The 21,953-nt window shown below is 37.2% G+C and overlaps 1 protein-coding gene across 1 annotated transcript in view; it reads left to right on the top strand.

Annotated features, from left to right (window-relative positions):
- COL25A1 (collagen type XXV alpha 1 chain) overlaps positions 1–21,953 on the top strand; it is a 478,322-nt gene that overhangs the window by 318,244 nt on the left and 138,125 nt on the right. The window contains exons 6-7 of the mRNA XM_032633191.1: positions 3,768–3,794; positions 3,936–3,962. Of these exons, the coding sequence (XP_032489082.1) occupies positions 3,768–3,794; positions 3,936–3,962 (54 nt within the window). The remainder of the gene's footprint in view (positions 1–3,767; positions 3,795–3,935; positions 3,963–21,953) is intronic.

The raw sequence follows: 21,953 nt of genomic DNA on the forward strand, positions 1-21,953 counted from the left end.
AAAGAATCATGGCTCCAAAATTCTGAGATACTATCTGTGCTTAGTAAGGTAGCTCACGTTTTTCTACATATTTAACCCATGTTTGCAGTGAAAGGGTCCAGCCTAGAAATAAGAGTGGGATTTTACTCAGAGAAGAAGAAAACACCTGCCATTAAACCCGAGAGCACAAGTGGGGCCTGGAGTGTCCAAAGCAGCCGCCACAGCTGTGGATGGAGGTTGACCTCTGCTTCGGTTCTGCATTGAGCTGGCAGGTGCCAGGACGCCATTCTGTCTACTCAAAAATACCCCCTTTTGAAGCAGCAGTATTCATTACTCAATTGTAAATGCAAATTTTCATGTGTTCATGAATTAAGCATCCTTGCTTATGGCAAGCTGTCTAAAGAGCTCTAGAGGACACATGTGGCTTTAGCATTAGTAATTCGACTTTGGGGAAAAGACTCATCTCTGTTCCCCACTGTAAAATAATTTCACAAAAGTTTTGACCTCAAACATGCCATATCACCTAACAAAGTCCCTTTGGGGGACTGGTACAATGAGAGCCTTGGCCTCTGAAATCTCACAAGCAAAAGCAAACTAAACTTTAAAGAGGAGAAGCTTTTGATGGGCGTAGGGGAGAGGGGCTGGGGACAAGTCCACAGTAATTGTAAGTGACCTTACAGTAGCTGGATTTTCTAGGGGTCACTTTTCTTAACACCAGTATAGGAGAAGTGTTTGACTTTGGCAACAGGCTATTTAGCTTTTCTAGAACAGCCTGTTTAGCTTTTCTAAATCAGCATGTCACACCATATCCTCTGCCAGTGCTTAGAACATTGCCAAACTCTTTATAGGCATCCACCAAATGTATATAAAGATCTAATTAGAGTTAAAGATGCTACTTAATTAAATCAAGACCAGAATCTCCACTGCATTTCTTAACTTGATGGTAGGTGTCCTCTCATTCTTTTCTTTGGGTTGACTCTGCCCCACCAAAAATAAAATCCTACTTGTAGAGCATTAGTGAGCATTTTGTGCATGTCAAGAGTGATCAATAAGTCTCTTAAACTTAATTTTACAGAGGTACACAGACAGCCTGTACTCATGACTCACTACTTGATTCACTGAAAACATCAAGAAAAATGTTCTTAAAATAGCTCCCCTTTTTAGTGGCGAAATTATTTGGGGGGTTAAGAAAGAAAAGGATTTGTTTAGTTGATTCCATTATCTTGGCCCCCTCTCTCTCTCCCAGATGCTCTACAATTCCTCTCTCCTGCATTTTGAACTTGAGATGTTGAGGCCACTGTCCATGACACTATGAAAAAGTCAATTGGGGAAATTCCCTGGCGGTCCAGTGGTTAGAACTCCGTGCTTCCACAGCAGGGGGCATGTTTGATCCCTGGTTGGGGAAATAAGATCCTGCAAGCTGTGTGGCTCGGCCAAAAGAAAAAAAAAGAAAAGAAAGAAAGAAAAAAAAAGAAAAAGGCAATTGGGAGACATTCAAGAGGGCACCTGTTGAAAGCAGGCACCAGATACATGGCCGTCAGTCTTCCTGAGAATCTAGTTCTAGAGCTGTGCCCTAACACTTAGCATCACGATCCACTGCATTTAAAGTCACACAGACTAGCTTAAAGTCCTGGCTAACTCACTTACAAGAGGCGTAACCTTGATAATCTTTGAGTTTTATTTCTGGCATCTGTGAAAGAAATATCATAAAACTTTGCTCATTAGGTTGGGAGAAGATTAAATGCAGTAACAGGTCAAAGTTCTTTGTTGATGGTAAAATATACAAAATATAAGACATGATGTTCCTGTTATTGTTAATGTCATGATAACCTCACAGCTGTTAAAATTGCTGCAACTGAGAATGGGAATTTGGTACAGCTCCTCTGCAACTGGTGTTTAGCAGCAGGTATTTTGGTAGGTGGAGCATTCTTACATTCCCACCTGAAGTGAGATAGCAGTCCCCACTGGGACCTCAGAAGGGGTACTTTGTTAGGACCTTGGCTTTACTCCTGTCTAGACTTGTCCTTGTCTCCCAACCCTGCTAAAAAGGAAGGTGAGAGATTGAAGGTAACTCTGAAATGCTCCACTTCCGCAGGTGGGCTGAGCCCTGAGACATGACTTCATCTTTAAGAGCTAGGAAAAAAAAAATACTGATGCCTCTAGAATTCATGTTTCCTGCTAGTATTTTTGTTCAAAAGTGAAGAAAATCTCAGTGTGGCTTAAGAATAGACAGCTGTCCAACAAAATAGAAATTTCCTAAAAGACCCACATATATATGGTCATCTGATTTATGACAAAGGTAACACTGTACTGTGATGGGGAAAAGAGGCATTTTCAATAAATGGTATTGGGTTAATTTGATATCCACACGGGGAAAGAAAGCATCTTGAGTTTAACCTCACGTCATTCACAAAATCAGTTCTCCAAGAATTCAGATCTAGATATGAAAGATAAAATAATAAAGCTTTTAGCTTTTAGAACAAACATGGAAGAACCTCTTTATGACCTTGAAGGAGGCAAAGATTTCTTAAGTGGAACAATAAAAGAGATAATCATAAAGAGAAAAAATGTTAAATTGAGTTTAAGAACTTCTATTCATCAAAAACATCTTTAAGAGAATGTAAACACAATATGTAGCGTGGGAGAATATGTTTGCAATAAATATATCCTTTTCTGACAAAAGACTCAGATTCAGAGTGTGTAAAGAACTCCTATCTGTCTGTCTATCTATCTGTCAATACAATGTATAATACGTAAAGAAGTCTAGCAAGTAATAGGAGAACTCAATAGAAAATGATGTGAACAGACACTTTATGGGCTAGGATGCAAAACGGCCAATACATTTATTAAAAGGAGTTCAACTTAATTACTGGAGAAGTACAAATTAAAACACTGTGTGAAACTACTACACCTCCCACCGGAATGTCTAAAATGAAAAAGATGGAAAATACCAAGTATTGGTGATGATATAGAGGAACTGAAAATTCTCATACATTGCTGATGGAAGTATAATTGTTAACCACACTGAAAAACTATTTGGCAATATCTACTAACTAATAATCCAAATGTATGTATTGTCTAGAATGTAACAATTCTACTCCTAGATATACACCCAACAGAAATGTATTCAATTTTTCACCAAAAGACATATACTAGGATGTTTATTGCAGCACTGTTTGTAATAACCAAGACCCAAAAACTCCTGGAAGCAAATGGACATTAACAGTAGGATAAATAAATAAATAATTGTTTATTCACACAGTGGAATATTATAAATCAGTAAAAACAAACAATCTACAACTACACACAAAATTTTGCATGAATTTCACACACACTAAGAAAAGAGGCTAAACGCATAATGGATGATTCTATTTATATAAGTACATTTATATAAAGTACAAAAGCAGGTAAACTAATCTATTCTACCAGAGGTCAGAATAGTGATTACTGTTGGTGGCAAGCAGTAACAAGGAACATCACAACAGGGGCTTCTGGGTTCCTTTAGCTGGGTTCTACTTTCAGCAGGTGTGTTTAGTTTGTGAAAATTTACTCAGCATATTATATACTTATGGTATGTATACTTTCCTGTGTATGTATATAATACCATTTTCACATTCTAACCATATTACGAGTGTAGTTTAGAACCTAAACCTCCTTGAGAAACCTCACTGACAGGTACAGCTCTGTGCCCTTTGCATGAATCTTGTGACTAACCCTAGCCTATCTATTTAAGCTACAATATATTTTGAAATTTATTTAAAATATGTTTTTTTTTCTCTTTATTTCAGGGCCCTCCTGGTCCAAAAGGTGATAAGGTAAGAAAATGTATAGCAGGAACAAATTAACTTAGCGGAAATCCATACTGGCGTGACTTATCCTATGTTACATTTAGATCTTTTTAATGAGCATCTACAGACTTTGTTCTAAAACTATCTTCTCATTTTCCTACTCTACAGGGAGAACAGGGTGATCAGGGACCTCGGGTAAGTTATACTCTTCCAATCCTGGGCAGAAAATTATTAATAGTTTTCAGCTCCAAACTCATTGAATTAAAGTAGCCCTGGCTTCATAACTGCCTTGGTGTCATGTGGTTTAGTAATGGCTGACAAAAATACCATACCACTTATAACTGAAATAGCCTTAATTGTAACTAATGTTTGTATCTTGTTGCATTATCTTAGCTTGATACCTGTAAATAGGACACTCTACAATAATGATTCCTACTGATTAAGGGCCAGAATCACTACTGAAAGTCAGCAACCACCACCCTTCCATTGACTATTGGGTCCCTCAGATTTGTATACGTTGTTTTGTAATATAGAGGCCATGTGGATTCCTATTGAATTTGGCCTTTTTCTGCAGTTAAACTTTATGTGCTATTGCATAAATATGTTGTATTAGAGATGAAAATATTAATGCATCTTCTATTTTTGTTCATCATGAGTTTGAATAATACTTATTTGAATTTCTTATTCTTTATAGATTTTTAAGCAGATAAAAGGTGTAATATAACTTAACATTCCAGGGAGGAGGGGGCATTCTTTTATTCTTCTCAAATGTGGCTCCTTTAACCATTATAAGACAATGGTGAATGCTTTGTTGTTACCTTGGTAGTGCCAAGTCCTCTGCTTCACATCTGTGCCTTATTACCCAAATGTTCAGACATGCTGTTCCAATGATGTAGTGGCTCCGCGCAGGCATACCTCTCAATTTTCTCGTGTCACTGTGCACAAAAGCGAGCACTTGGTTGAAGAGAGTCATTTCTTACAGTGGAAAAGCACATTTAAAACTTTCAGGTTGCAAACAGACACTGTGTAGGTTTTTTGTAAAATGCAGTCTGTGAAGTTAATTATTGAATTCGTTTTCACCGCAGTAGAGGTTTTATTGCAAAAGATGTAGTCAATGCAAACTTGAAAAGTTTGTAGTCTTGTCCCTCCTGTTTTTTAAACTAGATGAAAATTATGCCATGATTGACTTTCCTTCCTATTCTTCTGCCATTTCTTCATATAGAGATAATGACTATGTCTCAGCATAGTCACCATGGCAGTTATTCTGTCTGATGACCAGTTCAAAGTTTATCTTAATGGTCAAGGAGATTAAACATCCTGGTATCTGTCCTGGATGTGAAGGGAATAAACTTCTCCTAACCCTAAATGATTAGGATGTAGTCACTTGCTCCGTATGTGGTGACTATTTCACATGGCATGTCTCCACGTATTGTGTATTATTTCTTTCTACATGCAATATCAAAATCACTCAACTTGCCCTTTCCAGGTAAGAGGGAAACTGTTTCTATTCTGAGAAATCTTCTTTTGGCAAAGGAAGTGAAAGGGTGGTTCACAGCTTAGCTGTCATCAGTGTGCACACAGCCCTCAGTTTCAAAAAGGTGTGTTGGCTTTCATCGTTTCAAAAAGTGATGATTGATTATAAAGCTAGGCCAAATTTTCAGGAGGAAACTCAAAACCATGTGAAATTCACCTTGTTTCATGTTGCATTACAAACTAAGACTTGGACCGGGTTCCTTGCAAGCGTGGCCAAAGTTCATGAACTACTTTGACAACCCAGACTGCCTTTCATACAGATTGCAGCCAGTTTTCACACTGACTGGGGCCAAGTTTCACACGATTCAGGGGCCACTTAGCATTTTAGCTGGAAAGTGGTAAAAATTGATCCCATTTTCATTTGGATTTTGCTTTGTATTGAAGGAATTTGGATTGAATTCACAATGTAGGGTGAATCTTTATGGATAAAAATTTAAATGTCCTAGGAAGTACACATGAATGTGAGCATGAGAACTTACCGAATTGCCTGCCTTTCCTCAGATTCCTAATTTAGAAACAAGGCAGGTCACATTCCGTGATCTTAGAATTTTAATATAAGTAGTGTCAGCTACCTGTTAGGAAATTCACATATCAAGATGGCAAAATGAAGATTTTACATTTCCAGAAAAATCAAGTTAGTTAGAACTGGAAAAGTCTTCAATTTTCATGAAAATTAATTTTACCCACATCCTCTTTGGGCACACTGTTCCAGCTGATGCTGACAGAGGCTCTCTTTTTTAAAATGTAGATCTTTGTATTTGAATACCATTTCCATTTTCATCCTATCATAGATTTTTGAAATCCACGTTTTACCATTTTTTCCAAGTAATTTATTTCTTTCCATAATTAACTTAATAATATGAACTTACATCACTTTAGTTCTTTGTTAACTGACCTTCCACTGGGATCTATGCTGTTTTCTTGAATGCGAGGTCCTTTTCTTTTCGTTTCTTTTTTGTTTTGTTGTTGGCTCACCAGGTGCCAGACAGGAATATATTAAGCCATATTATGTGAATCAAAGCAGGAAAAATTTGAAGATAAAATGCAAATTAAGAAGGTGAGGGCTTCCCTGGTGGCGCAGTGGTTGAGAGTCCGCCTGCCGATGCAGGGGACACGGGTTCGTGCCCCGGTCTGGGAAGATCCCACATGCCGCGGAGCGGCTGGGCCCGTGAGCCATGGCCGCTGAGCCTGCGCGTCCGGAGCCTGTCCTCCGCAACGGGAGAGGCCACAACAGTGAGAGGCCCGCGTAACGCATAAAAAAAAAAAAAAAAAAAAAAAAAAGAAGGTGAAACTATCTTGAAACACTTGGGCATATATTTATCAACACATATTGAGCGTCTACCATGTTCAAGGTACCCTACTTAATGCTATAGAGACTATAAATGGGTCCACTTGCCTCTCTCCTCTACTATCAGCAAATTCAACCTATTCTCATCTCATGTTCTTGATCACGGCAGTAGTCTTCCAATTAATCTTGCTTCCACTCTTACCGTGTACAATCCATTGCCTAAACAGCAACCAGAGACCGTTTTATGCTGTAAATTAGATTATGTTTCTCCCTGTTTTAAACTGAAATCCAAATCACTTTGCTTGGCCTCCAAGATCTGGCCCTTGCTTACCTCTATAACCTTATCTCGAACTAGTCTTCCCCTCTACCCACTGTGCTCCAGCCACTCTGTCATCCACGTGTTCTTTAAACACAACACACTCCCGACTTGATGACTTTCTATTTGCTCTTTTCTGGTCTTGTGATTGGGTTCTTCTGATCATTGAGAATTTTCTCTCAAATACCTCTTTGGGGAGAACTTCCCTAACTACCCAATCGAAATCTGAGATTATCCTATTTTGTTTATTTATTTAGTTGCTTCTTATCTATAAAACATGCCTCTCCTTAAAACAAAAACTCCATGAGAGCAAGGACTTCTATCTGTCTTGTTCATACCTCCGTCACCAGAACAGTAAGAACTTAATGAATATTTGTTCAATGTTAGAATAAAATATTATCTCATCATTACTGCCCTCAAGCAGCTGTTAATCTCATGGGTGCCTGAATAAGTAAACTATGTGGTTTTATGTTATGTGCCTTAAATAGCCGTACTAAGAGACGCTAGATAATTGAACATTCTTCCATTTTGAAAAATAACTGCAGAAAAGGTGACACTTGAGCTAGGACTGGATACGTGGGTAATCTTTAAAAGCTTACATGAAGAGCAAGACATTAAATATTCCAGGAAGAAGAAATAGTTCATACAATATTATACAAGCAGGAAATGACAGGATTCATTTGAGGAAAAATAATATTCCATTTGCCAAGGGAATAGGTTAAATATGGAAAGATTGTATCATATAAGGCTGAAATTTTTTTCTTGAAATTACATAATGGAGCATTTTGAATGTCTAGTGTGGTGGGCAATAAGGAACCACTGAAGAGTTTTGAGTATATCATTTGCTGTATATTACCACTAGACTATTTAGTGTAATTACCAATTTTTTGTTTTTCTTTTCCTGAATCCCAGAGAAGGGAGGAGCCTGGGATTCTGTTGGGGTTTTTTTTTTTTTTTTGGTTCTTTTTGGCCGCGCCCGTGCGGCATGTGGGATCTTAGTTCCCTGACCATGGATTGAACCTGTGTCCCCTGCATTGGGAGTGCAGAGTCTTAACCACTGGACTACCAAGGAAGTCCACCAGATGTTCTTTATGAAAATGTATAAGGTAATAGTGTCCAGTAAGGAAAGAAATTGGAAGAGACTGAAAGCATGGAGACCAAGTAGACCAGGAAACAATGTCAGTCATCTAGACGAGGTCATAAAAGTCTGGACTATGAGAATAATGTCCAGTCCTCAGTGGAGAGATGAGCAGAGGGGATGGTCTGGCTCAGTCTGGAACATCAGGTATCATTGGAGGTACAGGGCCACACTGAGCAGAAAGTTCAATATCAGAATGAGAAGCTCAGCAGTGGAGAGGGGCTAAGTTGGTGAGCCAAAGCCGAAATTCCAAAGGGGTCACCAGAATATTGGAGAAAGCTGTATGTTTGCAATGGGATTCAAAAGGAAACTTGAATCATGTCATCAATAGGGTTTGCCACAAGCACCAAGCAAAAACCTGGGCAAAGAGGGAAAACCAGGGTTGATACTAGTAGAGGAGAAATGGACAAAAGTGAAGTCTTGAAGCAGAAGGTGAGAGATGAATTTGATCTACATTGGGTTTACATCCAAAATCTGTGACCATGGCTAAAATTGTGATCATGTTAAACTTTTAACAAAGGAAGAGAAGCAGTCAGATAGTCAAATTAAAAGGTACTGAGGGGGCTTCCCTGGTGGCGCAGTGGTTGGGAGTCAGCCTGCCGATGCAGGGGACACGGGTTTGTGCCCTGGTCCGGGAAGATCCCACATGCCGCGGAGCAGCTAGGCCCGTGAGCCATGGCCGCTGAGCCTGCACGTCCGGAGCCTGTGCTCCACAACGGGAGAGGCCACAACAGTGAGAGGCCCGCATACCGCAAAACAAACAAACAAAAAAAAGGTACTGAGGTGAAAATTTAATACAAGTCTTATAGCTAATTGGATGTAAGGGCTGAAGTTGAAAGAGAAGGTAAAGCTAGAGGTGAGGTTTCTGGCTTGACTCCTTGATAACGTTGGCCAGAAGAGAGTCAGTAGGATAAATGATAAGTTGAATCGTAGTTATGCTGAATTTGCGATCTTGATGAATTATTCCATTGGAATAATGTAGCAAGCAGTTGGAAACATGAGACTAGAATTCTGAGGTGGTGTTGCAGCTGGAGGTAACAGCTATGTAGCTGAACACCCCCAGAGCAAGAATTGAGACCCCAGGGAGCAAAGTGGAGGGTGAAAGCGTGAACATAGAGCCACTTTAGAAATATCCACACTGGGGCTTCCCTGGTGGTGCAGTGGTTGAGAATCCGCCTGCCGATGCAGGGGATACAGGTTCGAGCTCTGGTCCGGGAAGATCCCACATGCCACAGAGCAACTAAGCCCGTGTGCCACAACTACTGAGCCTGCGCTGTAGAGCCCACGAGCCACAACTACCGAGCCCACGAGGCACAACTACTGAAGCCTGCACGCCAAGAGCCTGTGTGCTCCACACCAAGAGAATCCACCCCAATGAGAAGCACGCGCACCGCAAGGAAGAGTAGCCCCCACTTCTGCAACTAGAGAAAGCCTTTGAGCAGCAACGAAGACCCAGTGCAGCCAAAAATAAATAAATTAGTTTTTTTAAAAAAATCTTTAAAAAAGAAAAGGAAATATTCACCCTGAGGGAGTGGGCTGAAAAGGAGCATCGGAAGAAAAGAGTGAGCACTCAAAAGAAAAACCAGGACATGCAATGTTTGAACAGTAGGCAGAACTACTTTATTTATTTATTCATTTATTTTTGGCTGCACTGGGTCTTCATTGCTGCCTGCGGGCTTTCTCTAGTTGCGGCGAGCGGGGGCTACTCTTCCTTGCGGTGTGCGGGCTTCTGATTTTGGTGGCTTCTCTTGTTGTGGAGCACGGGCTCTAGGTGCGTGGGCTTCAGTAGTTGTGGCACGCAGGCTCAGTAGTTGTGGAGCCCGGGCTTAGTTGCTCCGCGGCATGTGGGATCCTCCCGGACCAGGGCTTGAACCTGTGTCCCCTGCACTGGCAGGCAGATTCCCAACCACTGCGCCACCAGGGAAGTCCCCTAGGACTACTTCAAAAAAAAAAAAGTGAGGGTGGCCCACAAAACATTCTTAATTAAAAGAAAGCCACAGGGATGAGATCTATAAAAAAAACTTTTGGATTTGGTGTTCTGGAATCATGGGATTGTAAGAGGATGCATTTTGTTCAGTAGTGAGAGGGAAAGTCAGATTGCAAGAAGTTAAAAGTAAATAGTAGGAAAGCTGACTACCTTTGAATGCTGTTGATGGTATATGATTTAATGCAGAAGGAACAGCTAACTTTTTTGGCATGAGCTTTATGTCAGGATACATTGAACCAATTTCAAGCCTGCAATTTTAGGTATAATACAATAACCATCGATATCATTTGGTTTTCTTCTACAAGACACTGAGGGTTAGATTTCCACAGATGGATGCATCCTGACATTAGAATTGCACTTCCCTCCTTGATTCTTGGGGAGACGTCATTACAGATTTGCTCTTAATCTTCAATTCATTTTTACAGTCAAACATTGCACCACAGCAGTTAGGCCTTTCGGCTATATGGTTAGGAGGGTGCTTTTTCTGTGCTGTCAGCTACCATGCCCATGCTCAGTTTTCTTCATTTCATCCTCATAGGTTTGTATTACAGAGTTTTGAGGCTAAGCCTTTACTCTATATTCAAGCCGAGCTTGAAGACCCGCCATAAGGGAGTTGTAGGGGGATTCCTAGACTGAACGAAAGTTGAACTGAGAAATGATACCTCATGAAATAATTACAGTTTCTCATTACTTAGAGTCGTACAGCTTGCAGAACACCTTTCTAGGCAAGATACACACATCATCTCTAAGCCTTACTACAGTTCAGCAAAGTAGATTATCAGGGAAGAAAATATAGGAAAAGTGAACACAATAGAGTGAGATGATTATATCCACATGGGCTGGAGTCAGGCTGGATAAGGATCAATTCTAACTGCCACTGTCTCCATGGTTATGAGAAGGATTAAATAAAATAATGTATGAAAAATCTATAATAAGCCCTCAACAGATCATAGTTGATTATTCTCCTCAAGTTTCACATGAAGAATCTGGGCTAAAGTAAATTGCCCAGTTCACATGATTTGTTAAGTGGTAGGAATGGGATTCAAACCCAGCTCTCTCAGCCTCTGGTTTGTGCTCCTCCCACTGGGTCACGCTGCTTCCCTATCAATAAAGTAGTTGGTATAGTCATCAACCTCAATGTGAAACAATAGAGTTTACCAAAATATTCATGGCTTAATTTATAACATCAATAATAATGATAAATAATTTTTATTGATTTCTTAAAATATGCCAACCACTCTGTGAAGATATGTATTATTTCAACAAGTCTATAAAATAGTTACTTTTATTATTTCCATTTAATAGATGAGGAAACCAAGATTCAGAAAGTTTAAATATTTCATCTAAGCAAACAGAGCCAGCCAGTGGCAGAGCCAGGATTTAAGCCTCAGTACTCACAAACTACATTTTCCATGTATCCTCAAAAATAACTCAAAAGTGATTTAATAGCACAAATTTTAATATGACCTTTTTTTTTTTTTTCTGATGAGGATTGAGCTCACACAGATTAAGTGACTTGATCTAGTTCTTTCACACACATCTACCAAAAGACGGTGCTGGGACTCAAACACAAATGTCGAGTTCTGCCCTCTTTCCACAATGCCAAGCTGCTTCCAAACGGTTGCTGGGACTCTCTTCAACTTTAAGAGTCCATGCCTTTGTGAATCAGCTTGAAAATGTCGGGGAGCACAAATGAAAACAGGTACATCTTTTTCCTTTGCAAGCATGACAGTCACAGTCTTTACAATTCATGCACTGCCAACCTTCCCAAAACCAAAGTAATGGACGAATGCCACTTAGCAACAGCCTAGAATCTCTCCTCATGGAGCATAGGGAGGCAGGGCAGTGCTGACCCTTGTCCAGGGCACGTCAGGATACCCAGTAAGCTTGCTGTGATACAATTTCACTTCTCAGCTCAAGGGCACCAATTTGAAAATTGTATAATAGCAAGATCCCTGTGTATTTGCTCTTAGTGCCTTTTTTCTTCAGGATAACCAAATGAATGAAGTCTGTGTTCCTCAATTCATAATGCTGTGCTTACATGTTCTACAAGGTATTTTGTTGATTCTGGTTTTATTCTGAGCTTCTCTTTGCAAAAGAGATTGAGTTATATTTCTTGATCAGTAGCCGAACCTGAATGTCAAGTGTAAAAGACTCAGGGCTCTCCAGGATTTTCCCATTGTCGTCTGCACACCCTACTACTACCCCTCTCTCCTTCATTATTAAAGAGGGCTTGTTGCCCAGTTCATTAGGGCCTCTGCCCTCATCATGAACCACAGCCCTGGGCTTTGATGTTAATGACTCAGATTTCTTTTCTCTATCTTAGTGACTTAAAAACATAGCCTTAAACATAAGCAAAGCTATTTTAATGTTTAATACTGTCTTTTTAAATTAAGGTATTATGTTGTTATGAAATTGTGGTAAATTTGTTAGTCCAACTTAGGCAATAAAATGAACAAGCATCATGAAGTTATCTTTTGACTATAAATTAAGCTTCTAATCAGTTGGCTACCATCACCTTGCCAAAAAGCACAGAGGCCTGATAGCTAAAAGATTTAGTGGTTATTGGTCTCAATATCATCAGCCAACAGCTGGTTTTAAATGATCCTGAGCTCTCACAGTTTCAATAAGCCACCCAGGAGCTCTGCTTAACTATTTTCATAAAATTCTTTTCTCTTCCCAGTGTATTGAAGTAAATTTTCATAACAGCTGGGACTATGCAAAACTGATAGCATCTTAAAAACATCTTCAGCAAGACAGATTAAGTTCCAGAAAAGGAAAGCATTTAGAAGTTTATTTTATTATCTTAACCTTTGTTGACTTGAATGATTAAACAGATTCTCTGGCTCTGCTAAAGCATTTAGGCCTGGATATTAATTTGATGTTCTTGTTTACTTAACCCTTGCCTTTCTCTTTAGCCCTAATGAATATACTACTCATTTGGTACTGAATGTATTGCCTGTGAAAAGGGAATGGATATAACACAATGGAAAGAAATAAATTGTGAGAAAATGATTTTAATGATTTCCAGATTTGGGAGAAGTTGGCATGGAAACAGCAAGCTCGTTAAAATTTGCAAACGTTCTTGTTATATTTTATAATCAGGGTTCTCTTTTAAGTGTTCTGTCATACTTCAAAGCACTGAGAGCCCAGGAGCATTTGTAAATTTGTCCTAATGTGGGTTAATTTAAGGGATAAATTATTTTTGCAAACAACTGTTGATATGTAGACAATATTTCCCTTGGAATTCAGTGTTGCAAATTATATCTCAGTTATTGATTGTATAGCTGAGCCCATTAAGGAAAAAAAATAGATATTATGAAAAGTTGAGGAAGTGACTTTACCTATTTTACATCACTTTAAATCTTAAAATTTTTGTCTAATGTAAAGTATTATACAAAGAAATCTATATATATAGTAATCCAGTGGGATAAGTTTTTATACAGAATTTTGGAAGTTAAAGCAAGTATTTCACAAAACCCTTATAATTACACACACACACACACACACACACACACACATACACACACATGCGCGCACACTAGTCGAAAGCCTGAGGTTTGAGCCCTTAACTGAAAATTCTATTAATGACCATAGATGTATTACAATAAAACCAAAATCCATTCCTAAGTATCTCCTCTGACAAGGGATTCTGGAGAATGATGCCAGCCAGTTTAAATAGCTGTTGGATTTCCATTTAGTCACTTTTAGCGCAGTGACCTTCATATTAAAATAGCTACTCATTATATTTCATGAAGTAAAGATTTCATTTGTCCACACTTGTACTCATTGCTCATATCAAATGCAATATTCTTCTTTTTACTAATTTTACTTTTTTTTCATGGTTTATGTATATGGACATATACCTTACAGTCTTTTCAGGCTAACGTGCACCATTTCACATTTTTCTTGAAAATGAGTGGAATGAAAGATTTTAGATGAAAAATATATGTATGTATATTTAATATTATTACATTTATATTTCTTTTGTTTGAATTTTGCAAGTGCTGCTTTCTGTGAAATGTTTTCTAAATAATTCAAGGAATTCCTTGATAAAAAAATGATCTTTTCTGAAACTCAAAACTATGCAGATGATTTTATTCTCTTTGTCTTATATTTAAGCAAGATAGTTTTCACATGAATTCAAACAAAAGAGTATTAGGTTTATTAATCCATATACTACGGAGTTATGATTTGCATTAATTAATGCCTGCAACTGAAGCATATAATAAAATGTGGAGGGAAAGACAGATTAGTGGTTGGTGACTTTCAATATTATATAAGGAAGAGAAAGTAAGCCTTTAGGTAAATATATTAAAACCTGTATTTGAAATGGACAAAAACACCTCAACATACTATAGTTGGTAATATCTATAAATAAAGAGCATATTGCAAATAGGAAATACAGCAATTTATAAGCAATTTATACCAGCAAAATCCAACACAATTACCACTATTCCTTTTCTATCACTCCCAAATGCAGAATTATAATTGCAACAGAATGTTAGAGGTGGATTAACTAAGTAGAAATCAAGAAAGTATGAAACAGCAAATTTTTAATGGTGCATCAGGATTTGCAGAAGGAACTAGAATGCAAGACTGTATTTTTGATTCATCCCTTCAGAACGGGTGGAATAATGGCTTATGCGTTGACAGATCATGTTCAGGGAGAACAGTTCCTGTAGGTCTGAATGAGATGGGTCTCTGGAAAGTCATTTAGTGCCAGACAGCAGCATCCTTTCATAAGCATACATACACTAATGTGTCCAGCAGCTCCTTGTAGCAGACACAGCCTGTAAATCACAAGTGGCAAACAGGACTGGCTTTGTAGGGAAAAAGATGTCAGTTGCAAGGTCCCACTTCACATACAATTCTAAAGCGACTTTGGAGGGAGTCAGGAAGCTTTGATTTTCATTGCTTGGAAGTCAGTTAAATTTTATTTGAAAAGTGTTGTTATTCAGAGGAAACTTTACTGACCGCTACTATTTTTATTAGCACAAGTGAACTTTTGAATATTTTACACACAAATAATAATAATAATGACAACAATGCAACACTGTTTGTTTTTATATTCCACATACCAAAGAAACTTCTGGGCCTTCTTATCATATTTTATTACCTTGTAAGTTGACAGGTAAGGTGGCATCCAAATCCTCCAATGTAGCATTAGAATACCAAAGAACTAGGAACATCTGACTCTCTTTCCAGGACAGAAACTATAGTTAGCTCCAGGCCTAAAGGAATTCATTAGAATTAAGAATTAAGATAGGGAAATGGTGGTGAGTAAACAAGAGAAATTGGCATGGCAGAGTGTCACTGCTTTTCTGGCTTGAAGCCTGTGTGATGTGATGTGAGACAGAAGGAACTAACTATAACCCTAGGAAGTACAAGGGGACAACAGGTGGTAATTCCTGCCTCATTCACCATGTCTTCAAAAGGACATGTCAGCCTGAACATTCCAAGTTTATTGGCAGGTGAGGAAAAAAGCTATAGGAGACACCACCAGATTTTTAATTAAGAATAATTCGATTGTTTTTAAAAATAGCTTTATTCCTTGGGCCTTTCATCAGCTTATTTTTAGAAGCTGAGTTAATCTAGTTATCTAGATTATTAAAATTGTGACCCAACTTTGAAATATCGCACCCAACTCTTGATCCCATCATGACTTAGAGGAGGCCATCACCATGTGAGATTTCCGGGATTGCTGAAGAGAGATTCTTCCACTGGTGAAGTAGGAAGTACGGAATGAAGGATGTGACTGAGAAGGCTGTGCCCAAACACAGAACACACCAGAGACTCTTCTAAAACACACCTAGTTCTAAGTTACATATGCTGTGTTATTTTGCCTTTTTCAAGGTGTACAACTTGTTTCTCATATCAAACACTTGCTTTTTGCACCAACAATGGTTTAAAATATTATAGTGCCTGTCATTCTGTATGTAGGTGTTAGAACATGTATCATTCTCATTAACAGGAATTATTCTATCTATAGAGATAGATAGATACACATATGTGTGTGTGGATATTTACTTACAATTGCACCGCCTATACTGTCTTAATGAAACAGAGTTCTCCATCAGCATAGATTATTATTCATGTATACAAGATCTAAACACATACAAATGTGAACCAACCTACTCTTGTTTGTACTCTGATTCCAATTAAGAAAAGTAAAGTAAATGTTCAAAGCAGTTTGTTAACTTTTTTTGGAAACAATTGATACATCTTCTTTAACTGTCTTTTTTTTTTTTTTTTTTTTTTTTTGCGGTACGCGGGCCTCTCACCGTTGCGGCCTCTCCCGTTGCGGAGCACAGGCTCCGGACGCGCAGGCCCAGCGGCCATGGCTCACGGGCCCAGCCGCTCGGCGACATGTGGGATCCTCCCGGACCGGGGCACAAACCCGCGTCCCCCGCACCGTCAGGCGGACTCCCAACCACTGCGCCACCAGGGAAGCCCCCTTAACTGTCTTTTTAAAGAGTATTCTTGTGTTCAGTATGGTAATTCAGAATTGTCTAAAGAATTGTCTAAAGTTAATATAAATTAACTTTTAATAATTTCAAGCTTAATTTTTCTTTGTGCATGTCCTAGCCTGCAAGGAACACCATTCTCAATGTTCCTTTGCAAAGTTAGATGGAAAGATCTCAGTGATGGTCCTTGCCTATGACATCAGTTTGGCTCTGACCTCACAGTAGATCTACTGACTGAGCTTTTTCATGATCATCTTTGAGGAGCAAATACTTGCCTTGACTTCAATATTAGAGAAAAGTTTGATAACTAATTCAGAACTCAGTTGCTATTTCTTAGCTACCTTATTTCTTTAGATTTCTTAATGGTTGAGGAAGTCAGAAGTTTCTAGAATGCCAGCACCAGAATTTTCTTTTAGATTATAAACTTTTTCATATGGAAGGGACTCTTAACATGTGCCTTGAATTTAGTATAAGTTATAGTAGCACCTTGTAATTTTCCAGCCTTGATTCCTCCTTACTTTTAATTAAAAAAAAATTTTTTATCCTACTGAACTGTTCTTTGAGAAGTTAAACATTTGAAAGATTGTAAATCGTTAGTATAGTTTTATCAGATGTTTTGAAAATCGGAAACTATTTTGTCTTCATTAGCATGGCTGATGATTAACATGGCATATGATACATCATATGGGAAAAAGCCCCTAGCTACAATTTAACCATTTTTATTAATTTTTTAACATTTCTTTAATATTATGCCTTGTTGTTTAAAGAATTTACTATCTATATGACAATAATTTTGATAATGAAAACAATAGTAAGGAATTTTTTAAATTTAATTTTTATTTTATATTGAAGTATAGTTGATTTACAATGTTGTGTTGGTTTCAAGTGTACAGCAAAGTGATTCAGTTATACATATACATATCTCCACTCCTTTTCAGATTATTTTCCCATATGGGCCATTACAGAGTACTGAATATAGTTCCCTGTGCTATACAATGAGTCCTTGGGTTTTTTTTTTTTTCCTCAATTTTTTTTTTTAATTGGGGTAGAGTTGTTTTACAATGCTGTGTTAGTTTCTACTGTACAGCTAAGTGAAGCAAAGTTCCCTGTGCTATACAGCAGGTTCTCATTATTTATCTATTTTATACATATTAGTGTATATATGTTTGTCCCAATCTCCCAATTCATCCCACCCACCTTCTCCCCCCTCGTGGTCCATACGTTTGTTCTCTACATGGGTGTCTCTATTTCTGCCTTGCAAACCGGTTCATCTGTACCATTTTTCTAGATTCCGCAAATATGCATTAATATACAATATTTGTTTTTCTCTTTCTGACTTAATAGTAAGGAATATTCTACCTTTTCTATTATGTTATTTTCTTCTCTGCCAAGCAGATAACTGCTATGTTTAAATTAAGAACTTCACCCCTTACACACACCACTTTTATTTTTTGGCATAGATAAACATAAATTACTTCTACTTTGACAAAGTAAAGTTTCTAAAGAATCATCAGTGTTAGGAAGTTCTAGAGTATAACATTATAAAGCCATTCTTTATAAAGCCTTTTTTGTTGCCTTTTTTGCTCAGTACAAAATTACTTTTGAGCCTTGCAACTTTTTGTTTAGTAGTCATTCACAATTATTCAACAAAATTGTAAAAGGAAATGAATTTTGAGGAGTAACCGGAAGAAGGGAATATTTGGAGATGTATTAGACATTTTGGATTTGTTCAGAAAATTAATGTAGAGATTTACAACTTCATCTTTCATTTTACACTTTTAGGCAGAAAAGTCAAACAAAATAGAAATAGAAAAAGCTTTCTAAGTCATCAGTACAACGTTGAATGTTAATGCTGTAACTCTATACCGGTCTTTGGTATTACTTCCACTTTGGAGCCCTGTAGTTCTAATAAAATGTGTCAGAGAAGAATGCAAGGTTTGAGTCACAGTATCTACCCGGAATTTTATATAGTAACTGTTATAATCATTCAAGATTTTCAGAATGTGTCAAATGAAATGGCATGTGCCGATTGAGAAACTGTCACAGTTTATATGGGATTTCCTTTTAGGGTGGAGAGTAACATCCTTGGTTGCAGTGGGGGAAAGGAATGCAATGTCTTTATTTTTCCTTATTTTTGAAATGTGATATACTATTTTGTACAATCTTCCCTCTATGTTTTATTTTGAATCAGTAATTCTCATGAGGCGGATTAGAGGCTACAGGCTGGTAGCCTGTGGACAGATTCCAAGAGTAGATGCATTTTATTTGCCTTACCCAAATTACTTGCTAATATTTTAATATTGGGCAATTTCATACAAAATCTTGTTTTAAACTTCCTCTTGGAAAAGTAGAAGATCTGACACCATTGGGTACATATTCTTTTATAATTTCAGTTGACTGTAGCTGGATGGAATCTCTCTGCTTTAGATGCATTCTGTATTACACTCAGCCCACTTCAGTAATTTACATACGTGCACAGACCCTGTTGGCACTGGAGTTTGTAATACTTGAATTAGAGATTAAGATAATTTTGCGTTTGATATTATGATGACAAAGTCCATCAAAATATACAGACGCAGGTAACAAAACAACGAATGACAAATCGTTTATCTTCTAGGAAGAAGGCTACATTATTGCCTTTAATTGAATTTACATATAATTTGTTTTTAAATTACATAGAATTCTTCTTACCTTGGTGGTTGTCAACCTATGGTAGTGTAGACTTCTTTTATTAGTATACCAAGTCTGCTCAAAGGTCAAAATTAGGACTAGTTCAAACTTGGTAGTTTTATACCAAGATGTCAATATAATTTATGCCATCTTTCAAAATTTTGTTGAAATATGAATTGTAAATAACAGAATTTTTATTAAGTTATCTTTGTTGTATATAGAATAGTAATTAAATAACATGCAAATAATATTTAAAAGATATATTTTAGTCCTTTAATTATATATTTTTAAAATTAGAAACTATAGATGTTGAAGGCTTGCTCTTCAGAGTCACTCCTTTGAGGGAAAATGTAGCCCCTTATTACAGAATTTCCTCTAGGTTTTTCTTAGCAGTATATAGGATGTTTGTTTATTACTTAAAATGATCTAGCTTAGACATCTATGTAGGTTGTAGCCAAAGTTCATAGATATTTAAAATCATAATATAAATTTAGTTCCATATGTTTTTTACTGGACCCAAATAATTTCCTTTATAATACTAATCCGTATATTTCTAGAAGCGTTCATACTTTAAGGCACTATATATTTCTTCTGGGTTTTTGTTGTTCTGGTTGTATAGTTAGATTAATGGAAACATCCCCCCTTGTAAACATTTCTAATGAAATTGCCCTTACAGGGCACCAATAAAAATTAAGTTAATAAATTGTTTAGAATTGCCCTTTATAGCTATGCTGACAAATCTTAAGAAAAAGGACTAATTTGAGTCAGTATCATTTGATCCTTTTTTCTCTGTATTCTCCTTGATGTAAAAATAAATTGAAACCTGATTTCTCTGAGTACAACAAATACAGAATTCGAGGGTGTGGTTCAAATGATTTTAAAAAGATAGCATAAAAAGGATCCTATAAAGTAGATCATATTTCCCTTTATGGGGAAAGGGAAAAGAGTTGTATGCATTTGAAACATTTTTTTCTTATAGTGTTTTTAACTGTAGGATAATATAGGAACTAAAAATTTACTTTTTATTAGGATTATAAAATCTTTTGGCAATGTCAGAAAGCGTTTCTAGGTAAATCTTGATTGTCTTATTCTAAAAGGGTGCTGAGGGTAGGAGATAATGTGGGTAAGAGAAATTCACTTTCTGCTATGTCAGAGTTTCTCTTATAACTGCAAAATAAACCCATTTCTCAGCCAGCCAATTGACTAAAAATTCATATAGGGTATCCTAACCTTATGGTTCCTGAGTTTTATCCAAACACCTTTGGTGGCAAGGAGCTCACTCTGTTGCAAAGCAAACTATTCTAATTATAGACAGTTCTAAATATTACAGAGTAATTTAATCATTCACTCATTCGACAGATATTTATGGTTCCTTCTTTTGAATTAACATCTGTTGTTCTCTACTTCCTATCATTTTAGTTTTAGTCCTGCCTTCTGAACTAATTCCTCTTCCACATGACAACCCTTCAGGGATTTTATAAAAACACTGCATGAAGTTCAGAGTTGCAATGAACCCTAAAGCCTTGCTTGTCCAAACCCAACTTTCCTCAACAAGCAATGGCATAGCATAAAACTGACTACTTCCTGTGATGGTGATGGTGATGCTCCCAAGGCAGTTCTAAGCTTATTCAAAATAGCTCTCGTATCCCAGCTCACTTTCTTCTGCTCCAACCCCAGCTCCTTCATCCATTCCTCGTGTGACACCTCTGTATCTTCTTTCTCTCCTGGCTGTTCTCTATATGTGTTTCTGTCTACCCTTAAAGGGTAACACCCAAAAATTAAACACATTAATTCAGGTGGAGTCTGGCCTAAGTGGGATAGAACCTACATGCTTATGCCTCTGTTTATGTTAATATTGCAGGGAATTAGATTAGCTTTAAGCCACATTGACAATCATATCATATATTGATGTATACATTTATTATCAACGTCAATTCTAAAGTCTTTTTCTCACTGCTACTAGCACTTAGCTCCTCAGCTGTGTATCATTATGGCTTGTTTATTGGATCCAAACACTGTTCTTTACTTTTATTCCCACACTATTAGTATACTCTGTCCTGTTGAGATCCTCTCTTGGAGTCTGATTCTGCCATCCAGCAAATATTACATCTTTCTTCTGTCCCATTTTCTGGAGATCTGAGATATAGGTATAGAAACAGATATACAAACTGAGAGAGACCCAAATTTTAAGAAGACTAATCTAATCCATGACACAAATGTTGAATGGAGTTCAGACTGAGAACAGGAACTGTGGGACAATTTAAGCAGTATTACCGAGGTAAATTGTTCAACCAGTTATAAATCCACTTTTTTATTTGCTTTCAGTTCATATTTCTCAATTTAGTCTATAAGGATAATCTGACATACCTCTTGCTGTAATCCAGTTATATATGTACATCCATCTACTAATAACCTTTTTTAAAACGGCAAAAAAGATCGTATTTTTAAACTGCCCTTCTTTTTCAGATTTTCACTAACAATGCTTTTAATAATCTATTCTAATCTTAAGTCAATAAAATTCTACCAATCTGTCTATATTTTGCACGATTTACCTTCTTCCTTGTTTTTTCTTCTATGACTTCTCTTACTTTCTACAGTTCCTGAAAAATAATTTGAATGGTTTGGTAATTTTTTTGCCAAATGCTTTGTATTTTAAAAGTCATTTCTTCAGACTAATTTAGACTCCCAAGGTTTTCGTTTATAGTCTCTACTTTTCTTGGCATTTTATACTACCAATGTTCGTGCCATTTTTTAATCCGAATATCTGTATTTGTCTTGTTCAACAGA

Source organism: Phocoena sinus, chromosome 5, assembly GCF_008692025.1.
Source record: "Phocoena sinus isolate mPhoSin1 chromosome 5, mPhoSin1.pri, whole genome shotgun sequence".
In the NCBI taxonomy this organism is placed as follows: Eukaryota; Metazoa; Chordata; class Mammalia; order Artiodactyla; family Phocoenidae; genus Phocoena; species Phocoena sinus.